The following is a 12,492-nucleotide window of genomic DNA, read 5'->3' on the forward strand; positions in this document are numbered from 1 at the left end:
TTTAGGCAGAAACTCCTTTCTTGTCCTTTGAATCCATTGGTTTGGGTTCTAGCCTCTGGAGCAGCAGGAAACAAGCTTGCTCCATCTTCCAAGATCCTCCCTTCAGATATTTGAAGTTGGCTATCAAATGCCGATATGATACGTCTTCTCCATGCATAACATACCCAACTCCTTCAACCATTCCTCATATGACCACAAAAAGCATGCTGAAACTAGGATTGTGAGGATGCAGGTGGAGGACCAACGCAGCCCTGGATTTACTGCAGTGCTCCACAAATTCTCGGCATGTTTTAGCTTCTCTCAGATCCTTGTTTTTCAGAACTTAAGTCCCTTTCTCAACATTTTCACCCTAGTTTGCGGTCTCTCTCTCTCTCTCTTAAACATATTGGTATGCAGTTTTACCATAATATAACACACTGTGTGTTATTTGCATTAATATATATGTATGCAGCTGATTATAATTTTCACTAACATAGAGAGCCAGTACTGAACTAATACCCTGGGAGACCAGGGTTCAAATTGCCACTCAGCCATTAAGCTCGCTGGGTAACCTTGGGGACCAGTCACTGCATCTCAGCCTAACTTACCTCACAGGGTTGTTGTGAGGATAAAATGGGGAGAGGGTGAGCTATGTACACCACCTTGGGCTCCTGGGATATAAATGCAATAAATAATAAATAACAATAGATAATTTTTCTGCACGCATCATTTGGGTGGAGATGTGCGACACCAAATTCGGAAGAGTGCAGATTTCGAAGGGTCATTGTCTTTCGGTTCACGCATTGTTTTGGGAATTAGGTAAGTTCACTTTAAAACATGAACCAGCCCTGACATCTCCTTCATTCCTATTGGGTGAGTGGGTCTGGGCACACATACTACAGTGGTACCTCGGGTTACAGATGCACCAGGTCACAGATGCTTCAGGTTACAGACTCTGCTAACCCAGAAATAGTACCTTGGGTTAAGAACTTTGCTTCAGGATGAGAACAGAAATCGCATTGCGGTGGCAGCAGGAGGCCCCATGAGCTAAAGTGGTGCTTCAGGTTAAGAACAATTTCAGGTTAAGAACGGACCTCCAGAACGAATTAAGTTCTTAACCAGAGGTACCACTGTAGTGAGCTTAACCATATCTGCTCAAATCCTTCTGGAAAGTTGAACCAGCCCTGACATCTCCACGACCTCATTACCGACCATGTCCCTGTGCATCCTCACCCCACACCTCAGCCCCCTTTTGGGCTCACGTGACTTGTCATCTCCCACCCCCTCTTCTGGTTCAGCCCACTTTTCATCATGTTGTCACAGTCAGAATTTCACATGACTTTGCCTCCTGGATCAGGCCAATGACCCAGTATTGGTTTGTTTTCAGTTTTGTTTTCATTGTGTATTTTGTATTCTTATTTTGTATTTTAATGCTGTGAAGAGCACGGGGATCTTCGGATGAAGGGCAGAATACAAATCCATCCATCAAACAAACAAACAAACAAACAAACAAACAAACAAAGCCTGATGTCCTTTTCCAGCAGTGGACACCTAGACTCCAGTGTGATGAAGCTGTTGAAGTGTGGGCTCAGGACCAGGTTTCAAATCCACACTCAGCCATGAAAAGCTCCCTGGGTAATACCTTGGGCCAATTCCTGCCTCTCAGCATACCTCAAGGGGTTGTTTTGAGGATAAAACGGGCAGGTGTGAGAACCATGTTTATCACCTTGAGCTCCATGGAGAAAAAAGGCAGGATATAAATGTAATCGATATCATAATGAAAACGCCTGCAAGCAGGAACTTAGCCCAAGAGGACTTTGAATCCCAGCAGCTGTTCTTCAGCTGCCTGGGACTGTGGAGCACCGCCATTTCTAGTATGGCTCAGAGAAATCCTAGCATGGTAGAAGGGTCCGCAAAGGTCATCGGAAGGCTGTCGTCACTACCAGTGGCGTAGCATGGGTTGTCAGCACCCTGGGCAAGGCAAGTAATTTGCGCCCCCTAACCCGTGGATTTGCGCCCCCTAACCCTAACCCCCAGATGTTGCGCCCGGTGCGGCCGGCCCCCCTGCACCCCCCACGCTACGCCACTGGTCACTACTGAATTTTGGAGAGACATTTGGCTGTGTCGGAAAGAGAAGGGTAGGTGATAGAGGAGGGATTTCTTTGGGGGACAATGGCAGGGCTGAGGGAGGTGAGCTAATGGGAGGAAGTGGATGGATGGATGGATGGATGGAGCTGAAGTTCCCAACCACCGCCCCACATAACAACATAGGCATCCAAGACAGTTAACAGCAGCACAAAGGGGAGGAGGGAGTGAGGATGGGGGGAACACCCTACAGAGAAATCCAAACACTGGGATCAGCATGCTCCGACATGCACTTCATCGCTCCTGAAGCCCAACCCCTTCCACCTCTGGTAAAAAGGAGCAGGCTCTCTGCCCCCCAGGCGCCCTCTCCTTCTGACACCCAGTCTCGCTCACCCAGCTGAGAAACGGTACCCAACCACATTGCTTAGCTTTCCTTCCTGCTCCATCTTTGAATTGTCCGCTAAGCTTTTCCTTTGCCGCCCGCTGTCCTCGTTTGACCTGGGTCTTTCCACTGGTTCCTCTGCTCCTCCTCCTCGCCACCCACCCCCAAATGCCTAGCAATCCCCCCATTTCCACCCGACCAGGATTTGGGATAGTGTCCCCAAAGGTTCCTGGAGTCAGCAATCCTCTCTGCAGTGGGGCAATGCACTTCCAAAGTATGAGACAGTGAGAAGGGAGCCAAGGGGGAAGGGGAGGTGGGGCAGCGGTGGGGGGAAGGGGGGAAGAAGAAGGCAGATCGACAAAGGGAAATCGAGGAGGAGGGGGAGGGGGAATCAGCTAAGTAAAGTTACAAAAAATATAGCAGTATGAGAAGAAAAAGGAAAAGGAAACCAAAAAAATAAAATAAGAAATAAAAAAAACCAAACGGTAAAAGTAGTTCAGAGAAAGTTCCTTTCCTGGATGAATCTAATTGTTTTGTTATCTTTACCCACCAAAGCATTTACTTTGGTTTGTCGCCCGATCCACAAACACTTTCGAGGAGATGACATTACCGAATGGCAGGAACATCTGCATCAGCTCTGCGTCCCCAAACTCCTGGGGCAGATGGTAGATAAACAGGTTACAGCCCTCTGGTCCTGCGGGGAAGATGGAGGAGAGAGAGAGGGAGAAAGAAAAGAGGTAAGGGATGAAGAAGGAGGGAGCACACGGAACACGAGAACACAAGACACGGAAGAGGCGCTTGCCAGATCAAGTCAATGGCCCATGTAGTCCAGCAACCTGTTCTCACAATGGCCAACCGGATGCCTGTGGGAAACCAGAGTGCAGAGCACTGGCGCATGAGCCTTATCCCCACTTGTAGTTTCCAGCAGTTGGTGTTCAGAAGCATTGCTGAAGGAGCGTCTCCACCCCCATCGTTCTGCTTGGACACTGAGGTCCAGCGTTGAGGGCCTTCTGGCGGTTCCCTCACTGCGAGAAGTGAAGTTACAGGGAACCAGGCAGAGGGCCTTCTTGGTAGTGGCACCTGCCCTGTGGAACGCCCTCCCATCAGATGTCCAGGAGATAAATAACTATCTGACTTTCAGAAGACATCTGAAGACAGCCCTGTTTAGGGAAGCTTGTAATATTTGATGAATCATTGTATATTAATATTCTGTTGGAAGCCGCCCAGAGTGGGCAGAAACCCAGGCAGATGGGAAGGGTATGTATGTATGAATAAATAAATATTGCTGCCTCCAACTGTGGAGGCAGAACATGTCAAGTGGCCATCAACTGCCCATCGCCAGTGCCTACTTGCCATCTAAGTTGGTGATCATCACTGCCTCCTGGAGGGTGGGGGGAGCGAGTTCCATATTTTGACTTTACACTGCATGGATAGGTACAGAAGAAGAAGAAGAAGAGTTTGGATTCGATATCCCGCCTTATCACTCCCCTCCTCCCTAGTTGATGTGGAAAGGCTGAGAAACAGATCCCCCAAACTGGTTTGTTAGTTTAGAAAAAAAGGTAAGTAAGTGGTGACATGATAGAAGTTTATAAATTTATTTATGGCATGGGAAAAGTGGATGGATGAAAGGTTTTCCTGCTCTCTCATAGCGCTAGAACTTGTGGGTGTCCAAGGGGGCTGAAGCTTGGAAGCCTCAGGACAGATAAAAGACAGCACTTCAATAGTTAAATTATGGAAGTCACATGAATGGCCACCAGTCTGAATGGCTTTAAAGGGATATTGGACAAATTCACGGAGGATAAGGCTATCAATGGCTATTGTTCAGGGAAGTTTTTAATGTGTGGCATTTTGATGTATTTTTAATCCTTGTTGGAAGCCACCCAGAGCAGCTGGGGAAACCCAGCCAGATGGGCGAGGTACAAATAATAAATTATTATTATTATTATTATTATTATTATTATTATTATTATTAGCCAGGACGGCTGTGCTCTCAGTTTCTGGAAACCACAGGAGGGGAGAGAGCTTTTGTTTCCAGCTTATGGGTTTCCCACAGGCATCTGTTTGGCCAGGATGACAGGCATAGGCAAATTTGGCGTCCAGATGTTTTGAGACTACAACTCCCATGATCCTTAGCTAACAGGACCAGTGGTGAAGGATGATGGGAATTGTAGTCCGAAAACATCTGGAGGGCCAAGTTTGCCTGTGCCTGCAGTATGATAACAGGATGTTGGACTAGAAGAGCCATTGGCCTAATTCAGCGGGTGCAGGATCTTCTTATGTTCTTATGATTAGCTGGGATTTCCCATGATGGAATAAACCAATATGGCCTTACTAAATATCAGGTGGCCATAACAGGTACAGCACACAAATTTACACAATTCAAGTCAAGCTTTCTAATTTTAGTTCTGAGTGTTCAGACCCTCCAATTGTCCCTATTTTCCAGATTTTCGGATTTACAGGAAGCCGTCCCGGTTTCTGATTTGATCCCCAAATGTCCTCAGGACGTCCCTATTTTCATCAGAGAAATGTTGGAGGGTGTGGAGTGATGCACTTCCCAAGGAAAGGAGATAAGTAACTATATGATCTTTAGAAGATATCCGAAGACAGCCTATATAGGAAAGTGTTTCAATGTTTAATGTTGTATTATGTACAGTCATGCCTTGGTCCTTGGATGTTTTGGCTCCTGAACGCCACAAACCTGGAAGTGAGAGTTCCGGTTTGCAAACGTTTTTTGGAAGCCGCACATCCTATGCAATTTTCGCAGCTTTCGATTGAGTGCAGGAAGCTCTTGCAGCCAATTGGAAGCTGTGCCTTGGTTTCTGAACAGTTCCAGGAGATGAATGGACTCCTGGAACGGATTAAGTTCGACAACCAAGGTACCACTGTATTTATATATGTTGGATGCTGCCCAGAGCGGCTGGGGCAACCCAGTCAGATGGGTGAGGTATAAATAATAAAATTATTATAATTATCATGATGGAAGAGGACATCCCTTTTTTCACTGGAGAATTGTTGACGGGTATGGAATCTGATGCAGAATTGTGTATGTGTGTATCTGTGTGAAACTCTTTCCCCCCCCACACTTCCTAATGCCTTATCACATCACAACGATCAAGTGGATCAAGGGTTAAACCATTTCTTCCCCGTCAGTTGGGGGTCAGCGGGGGGGAGAGAGAGAAAGGAGGGAACAGGGGTGTACCATGTAGAAGAGAAGGATTTTTAATGTTCTCGCTTTCTTCATCAGGGCATAATTATAGTGTCATAACACAGCAAATTACAACTTTGCCTTTCCTGTTAGAGAGAGGAGTTCACGAAGGTGCTTCCCCCTGCTTTTTATTGGCCATTACTCATCCCCTTGGCTGGCAGGGGTAGTTCCGCCGAGTCAGGATTCTGACAGATGCCCATTTAAAGCTCATTAAAATTCCCGGGCCTTGGCATGATTGAAGGCACTTTCCCCCTCCACATTTTCTTTTTGGATTAATGGAAAATGAAGCCCTGATGAAGACTTGCTAAGCACAATTTTCCCCCACTACGTTGCTAAAAGGAACGGCCGACCTGCTACAAGGCGCGAGGCTCCTCCGGGACCATGAGGTTGCCTCGGCATTTATGCCAACATGGGGGAGCAGGGCTGGGGTCAGCAGGCCAGGCTAATGGACTAATGAGGCTCCCAAGACCCTGCCGCTGAGCTAAGTGACTTCGAGAACCGGAGGACTCCAGCCAAAGCGTCGTCCCTCCAAGATGCAAGGTGGAAACACTGACATCATGTCGAGATCAGCTGCTAGGCAGGGTTCAGGGTCTTGGTGCTGAACAATTCAGGACCAGGTGACCTGGGGGAAAACACACCTGCCCCTGTAGAGACCCTGCAAAACACTTTAGATCATGTCAGGGAATTCTATTCTGCACCTTGCAGAATATCACTGTGCGGCGACGTTAAAATGAGCTCTTTTTCACTTTTGCCACTGTGCTATGGAAGGCCCCATTCTGCACCATCAGTTGCTACAGAAGTCTCATGAAGAAAATAAAATAATAATAATAATAATAATAATAATAATAATAATAATAATAATAGTTTCCCGCCCATCTGACTAGGGACACAGCTACATAAGTGAAAATAAAACGTTATAAATGTGTTATAATACTGTGACACCAGATGGCACTGTAGAGCTGAAATCGGTACTCTATGAAATTTTTCTATTGTGAGCTTTAAAACGATTCCCCCCTCCGGAGCATTTTCAGAGTGTTTTTTTTTTAAATTGTGTAGATGCAGCCTGGGTTGCCACAGCCACTCTGGGCAACTTCCAACATATATAAAAACATAATTAAACATAAAAAAACTTTCTGATAGTTCCCTGTTTCCTTGACATGACATCTGATAGGAGGGCGTTCCACAGGGCAGGCGCCACTACCAAAAAGGCCCTCTGTCTGGTTCCCTTAAACTTCACTTCTCACAGGGGGGGGGGACTGCCAGAAGGTCCTCGGAGCTGGACCTCAGGGTCCGGGTAGAACGATGGGGGTGGAGACGCCCCTTCAGGTATATGGGGCCATTTAGGGCTTTAAAGGTCAGCACCAACACTTTGAATTGTGCTCAGAAATGTACTGGGAACCAGTGTAGATCCTTTAGGACTGGTTTTACATGGTCCCAGCGGCTGCTCCCAGTCACCAGTCTATCTGTCCCTTTCTGGATTAGTTGTAGTTTCCAAGTCACTTTCAAAGGTAGCTCCACATATCTCTCTGCCCCATAAGGTCAGACCCTGTTGGAATTCCCCGAATTCCTGTGTTTTTATTTTTATATTTTTATATGTTTGTATACTACCTTTTAAAAATGACTTTAATGATGCCTTTTAAAAATTAACCTTTTTTTCATTATATAATAAGATTTAGAAAACTAATGTAAATAAAAAACAAAAGCAGCTACAAAAAGTGAAAAAACAAACCTTTTTTTTTAAAAAAAAAACTCACTTAACGGTTCCTAGCCCTTACAACCTATAGAACGTAGTAGCCCCTCTCAACTCTCACCCGACATCTTTTGTTTCTCCTCCCAGCCTCTCACCCTGGGAGACGGACATTTCCCTCGCTCAAATCCAGGGTCCCTGTAGGTGACTCAAGCATGGGAGTTCCACACTGCAAGGGGCGTTGCCCTCCACAGGAAATGGGGGGGGGCTGTGGGAGGTCGAAGGGGAAATGACTTGGGTGAATGCACCATGACTTCACGTGATGTACTTTCCACAAGACTGATTAAGTGGCTAATCACATGGTGCAATATATTCATATTTACAGTGGTGCCTCGCAAGACGAAAAGAATCCGTTCTGTGATTCTCTTCGTCTAGCGGTTTTTTCGTCTTGCGAAGCAAGCCCATTGACGGATCAGAGCTATTAGCGGCTTATCTGCTGATCTGATAAGCGGCTTAGCGGCTTAGAAAAAGGGGGGGAGGGAAAAAACCCAGCAGGAACTCGCAAGACATCGTCGTCTTGCGAAGCAAGCCCATAGGAAATTCGTTTTGCGAAGCACCTCCAAAACGGAAAACTCTTTCGTCTAGTGAGTTTTCCGTCTTGCGAGGCATTCATCTTGCGGGGCACCACTGTACTCTGATTATCCAAATAATGTAGGCAAGTGAAAAAGTATTCGATACAGGCTGGAGTCCATATGAGTTCCTTAGATACCCTTTGGCTACTGGTAATTTCTTTCTCTCTGTCTCAGTTTCCCATTTGTAAAGATGGATGGTTAATGGCTTGGCCAAAAGTGTGAATTTGAAGATGAGTTAATTCCTGTAAATAATACATTTGGCTTTTTTTTTTTTTAAGGTGATATAGTCTTGATCAATAGTAATACTGTATATTAAATTTTCACCCCTATATTTTATACCATTTTTAAATGTTTGATACATCAGGGCATATATGTATCGTACAGCTATCAATTTACACTGATAGCTGGCTAAATTGGTTTTAATTTGTGTTTTGATGTGTTGATGTGGTTAGCTTCTCTATTATGGCTGTTCTTATAGTTGTTAAACTGTACGTATTTGCACAGTTTGGTGGCTTTTGTAATTAGTATTGTAATATTGTAATTTTGTAATTAGTATTGTGCAGTTATACCAATTCACCTTTTAACTAACCAGCTACTGTCTAACACTCTATGGTCAACACCGGACCGAAGACACAAGATCTACCCACTCTGGAAGAATGGCAGATGAAGGTGATGGACTACATGGAACTGGCGGAAATGACTGGCAGAATCCGAGACCCGGGAGAAGAGTCGGTGGAGGAAGATTGGAAGAAATTTAAAGACTATTTACAGAAACATTGTAAAATTAATGAATGTTAGAATGATGTTGGAATGAATCTATGTGATTTTAGCAAAAATGTAACAAAGATTTAAGAAAAATAGACTGTTAATTGGTGAAAAGAGGGAAAGTAAATTTATATTAAGATCAAGATAAATTTTCAGGATAAAAATTTTGAAGAGAGGGAAAGGATTTGCTGAAGTGGATAATTGACTTAGAATACAAAAAAGGGAGGTGTGAGGAGGTCAGGGAAACAAGCAAATGAAAGATAAGTTATGGGAAGGTTTGATTTGTTTTTTTGTTTTTTTTAATTGTTTCTATCTTTATGTTTTTTTATTGTGATGTGTTGTTTTGTCATTGTTTAATTTGGTGTGTTTTCTTTTGCCTTTTTGTAAACTTAAAACCCTAATAAATACTATTATTTTTTTTTTAAAAAAAGGTCAACACCGGACCATTCGAGTTATGCTGCTGTCTAGAGGCTGATATCTGAGGAGACTCTAGGTGCAAAATCTTACCACCTTTCCTACTCTTTTATCATTTCCTCCAGGAGGCAGCAGCTACAAAAAACGGACCAGCAAACAAAGCAAAACTTGGGCTCACATTGAAGTAATAGCATATCTTCAATTTATTAGGATGTGACACAAAAGGTTTGGGAAACTGGTGAGCCTCTGGTGAAGAACTGAGAATTGAGGAACCTACATGGGTCTCCCTCTTCAGTAAATATTTTTTTGTGTGGCTTCTTTCATAGGAGTTTTCATAGTGGCATCAAAATAGCAGCTCTGGAGCCCTCTGGCAGGAGTTTCCTTATGTTATAATACCTAGATAGTGACCACTTCTTGAAGTATGTGCATGACATTGCAAGGAAGTGTGTTCTCCAGGAGTGGTGGCTGCCTACGCAGTGTTTCTTCCTGAAGCTACAAAAAGAATTGCCCGTGGTCAAGACAGTATCCCAAAGACTCACCTTCTCTCTGTTGCTGTGGGATCATGGGAGGCGGCTGTGGGAAGGCTTGGCTAATCTGGCCATATGCAGCAGGGTAAGCAGCTATAGGGGAAAGAGGGGGAGAGAAGAAAGGAAGGAAGATTTCAGGACCATTGTAGAAGCAGATCTTCACCCCAGCAATCATCCCCAACCAAGAATTAAACCTCGTTAGGCCATAAGGTGGCACATTATAACATGAACCCAGAATAAGTTGAGTTCTTGAAAACTGGGTGGTCTTCCTTTGCTTAAGAGCTCTTGGTGTTCTGCAGAACTGGGTTAAGGGCACACATGAATGCCATCACTTGGTTCCTCAACACTGAGCGTGTGAACTAACTCTCTTGAATGCCATTGGCTTGGAAAGGCTGCAAGAGTCAGATTTGCCATGCTTGAGCTATGATGGCCCACTCACCAATGCAATTTAATGCCGTCATTAAAATGATGAGCGTACATGCAATGGGCCTGTCTGTATCCTGCATCCAGTTGTGTAGCTCTGAGGATCACACTGGAAATGCATCACAAATGAAAGAGCCACAAGCCATTTGCATAGACGAAGGGAGGCAACCTTGAAGGCCCAGTGAATGTTCTGGGAGAACATCATGGTGCAACTTGGTTGCAGGCAAGCTGGTGTGGCCCTGAGCAGGGGTCCATGGATACTCAATAACACAAGGGAAAGAGTTGTGGAGGGGTAGCTGTGTTACTCTGTTGCATCAAAACCAAGGAAGTCCCTTGTGGTAAGTACATCAGAACAGCTCACTGGATCGGGCCAATGGGCCACTTAGTCCAACACCCTGTTCTCACAGTGGCCAACCAGATGTCTGTGAGAAACCTAGAAGCAGGGTAAGAAGCCTCTCCCCTCCTGTGGTTTCCAGCCACAATATTCAGAAGCACCGTTGGCTTCAACTGTGGAAGCAGAGCCACCATGACTCATAGCTATCAATAGTCTTCTCTTCCATAAATTTATCTCATCCTCTTTTAAAGCCATCTGGGTTGGTGGCCTGTCACGGTACCTTGAAAGACGAATACATTTATTACAGCATAAGCTTTCATGGACTGGAGGCTGATATCTCAAGTCTCTGATGGACTTCCATGTGTGGTGGAAACCAGTTATCTGCTTGCATAGCAACAGGGGGCGATGGCACCACAGACAACTATTTTAAAGGTCATGCCATAGCATGACACACCAATTCCGAAATCACGACACCTTGGGACCTTACGAAGGCCAAATTTGCTTTCCCAGGAGGGTTATTAAGAACTGAAAGGTCTGGACCAGATCAGTCTGTCAAATCTTGCAAGCAATAAGGGGCAGAAACTAAGACACCAGGAACTGGTCTTTTATGGAGAATGAAATTGAACTTCCCAGATCCAGGTTTGATTCACACACAAAAGCATTCCTTGGCAGGAGTCGATGGTCATTCTTTGAACCATAGGAAGTAAACCAATTGGTTGTAGCAACGGACAGGTTGTGTTATCCATGGAGACTAAGCACTGATATTAAAAGTCTGAGAAAATTCCAGTGGAAACGTACCACGACTAAAACATATCGGGGAACTGAAAGCATCCTATTGTCAAAGCACCCTGCATTTTGCATTTCAGGGAAGAATGTCCTTCCAACCCTTTTCGCACGAGTGCTTCGCAGAGAAATTTGTTACCCTGAATCTGAGCTGCTGCTTGACTTTGACTCCCTGTGTTGCCTTCTCCTTCACCTGCTCTTAGTCATTTGCCACAGTTCCCTGTCCCTGATTTTATTTGCTAGAGGGCTTTGCTGTGCTCTGCAGTGCTCCAGAACAGAGGTGGGAAAATGTCAAGCTTGTTGTATCTGCTTTCTGAAAAAAATTAATTTACTGGAACTCCATGTCCTACCAATTAGAGCCAGTTGCAAAAGGCACAGAAGAAAAAGAACAGTGCCTCTGAACATATGCTGAGACCAGGTACTTCTCCCTGCGTGAACAAAACTGAGCTCACAGCTTCTGTTTTCTACAGAAGTCTGTTTCTGGCTAGCACCCTTCCCAGTGGCATAGCAGGTGTGGGGGGGAAGGTGGGCTACCGGGGCAATTGCCTCAAGTGCAATTTTTTTTGGAGGTGTGCCTCTGCAGCTGCCACCCTGACCAGAGGCGCTCCCTGTCCCTTCCACTTGCCTCACCTGAGCAGCACTGGGAGAGGACAGGCCCTTGCATCCTTTGGCTGCACAGGGGTCCCCAGCGGCAGGAGAGACAAGTGGATGGCAAGACTCACAGCAGTGGCACCAATCCATCCTGAGGATGCATGCACGCAGGTACTGCTGCTGCTCTGTAGCTCTGTCTGGTGGCAGCAGCAGTGCCGCGTGGAGGTACCGGTTGGGGGAGCAATGCTTGCCTCAGGAGACATACAATACTTTCCTTGCCCCGGGGCTCTGGCAGCCCATGCTACACCACTGTTCCTTCCTTTAGCAGCCTAATTCATTTTTGGGTGAGAAAAGTCACTTGGTTGTTCCTACTGTTAAAACAACTGGGAATCGGAATTGTCTGGATCTAGTGCAGATCACCGAGATATCGACTGGCAGATCCAGATCTCCCTTCTGCCCACCTCTGCTACACAGGACTCCTTACACCACAGTGGCTGAAACCAAGGAGGACTCTATGTTAACCAGTGGCAGCTCCTGGGAGATGGACAGGAGAGCCCTGATGTATTCTAGTCTAATTCACGACCATCTTTTAGATGAATAAATAATATCTCACGGCATTCCCCCTTTGCCTTTTCAGATTAATGTCTCTTTTTTAATCCCTGTGCTTCTTCTGTACATGGGAACC

General features: G+C 45.4%; 1 protein-coding gene across 13 annotated transcripts in view; it reads right to left on the minus strand.

Moving 5' to 3' along the window:
- The window catches only part of CELF4 (CUGBP Elav-like family member 4), an 815,176-nt gene that overhangs the window by 43,803 nt on the left and 758,881 nt on the right, over positions 1-12,492 (minus strand). For 7 of the 13 annotated variants that reach the window (XR_014224487.1, XM_082242038.1, XM_082242037.1 and 4 more), the window contains exons 10-11: positions 9,689-9,769; positions 2,997-3,140 (exon numbers count right to left, since the gene is read on the minus strand). Coding sequence is in view for 12 of the 13 variants with exons in the window: in XM_082242038.1 (XP_082098164.1) it covers positions 2,997-3,140; positions 9,689-9,769 (225 nt within the window). In the remaining variant the exon portion in view is untranslated. The remainder of the gene's footprint in view (positions 1-2,996; positions 3,141-9,688; positions 9,770-12,492) is intronic. The other 6 variants (XM_082242033.1, XM_082242032.1, XM_082242041.1 and 3 more) reach the window with 1 other exon arrangement.

Source organism: Podarcis vaucheri (assembly GCF_965113315.1).
Source record: "Podarcis vaucheri genome assembly, chromosome: 11".
In the NCBI taxonomy this organism is placed as follows: Eukaryota; Metazoa; Chordata; class Lepidosauria; order Squamata; family Lacertidae; genus Podarcis; species Podarcis vaucheri.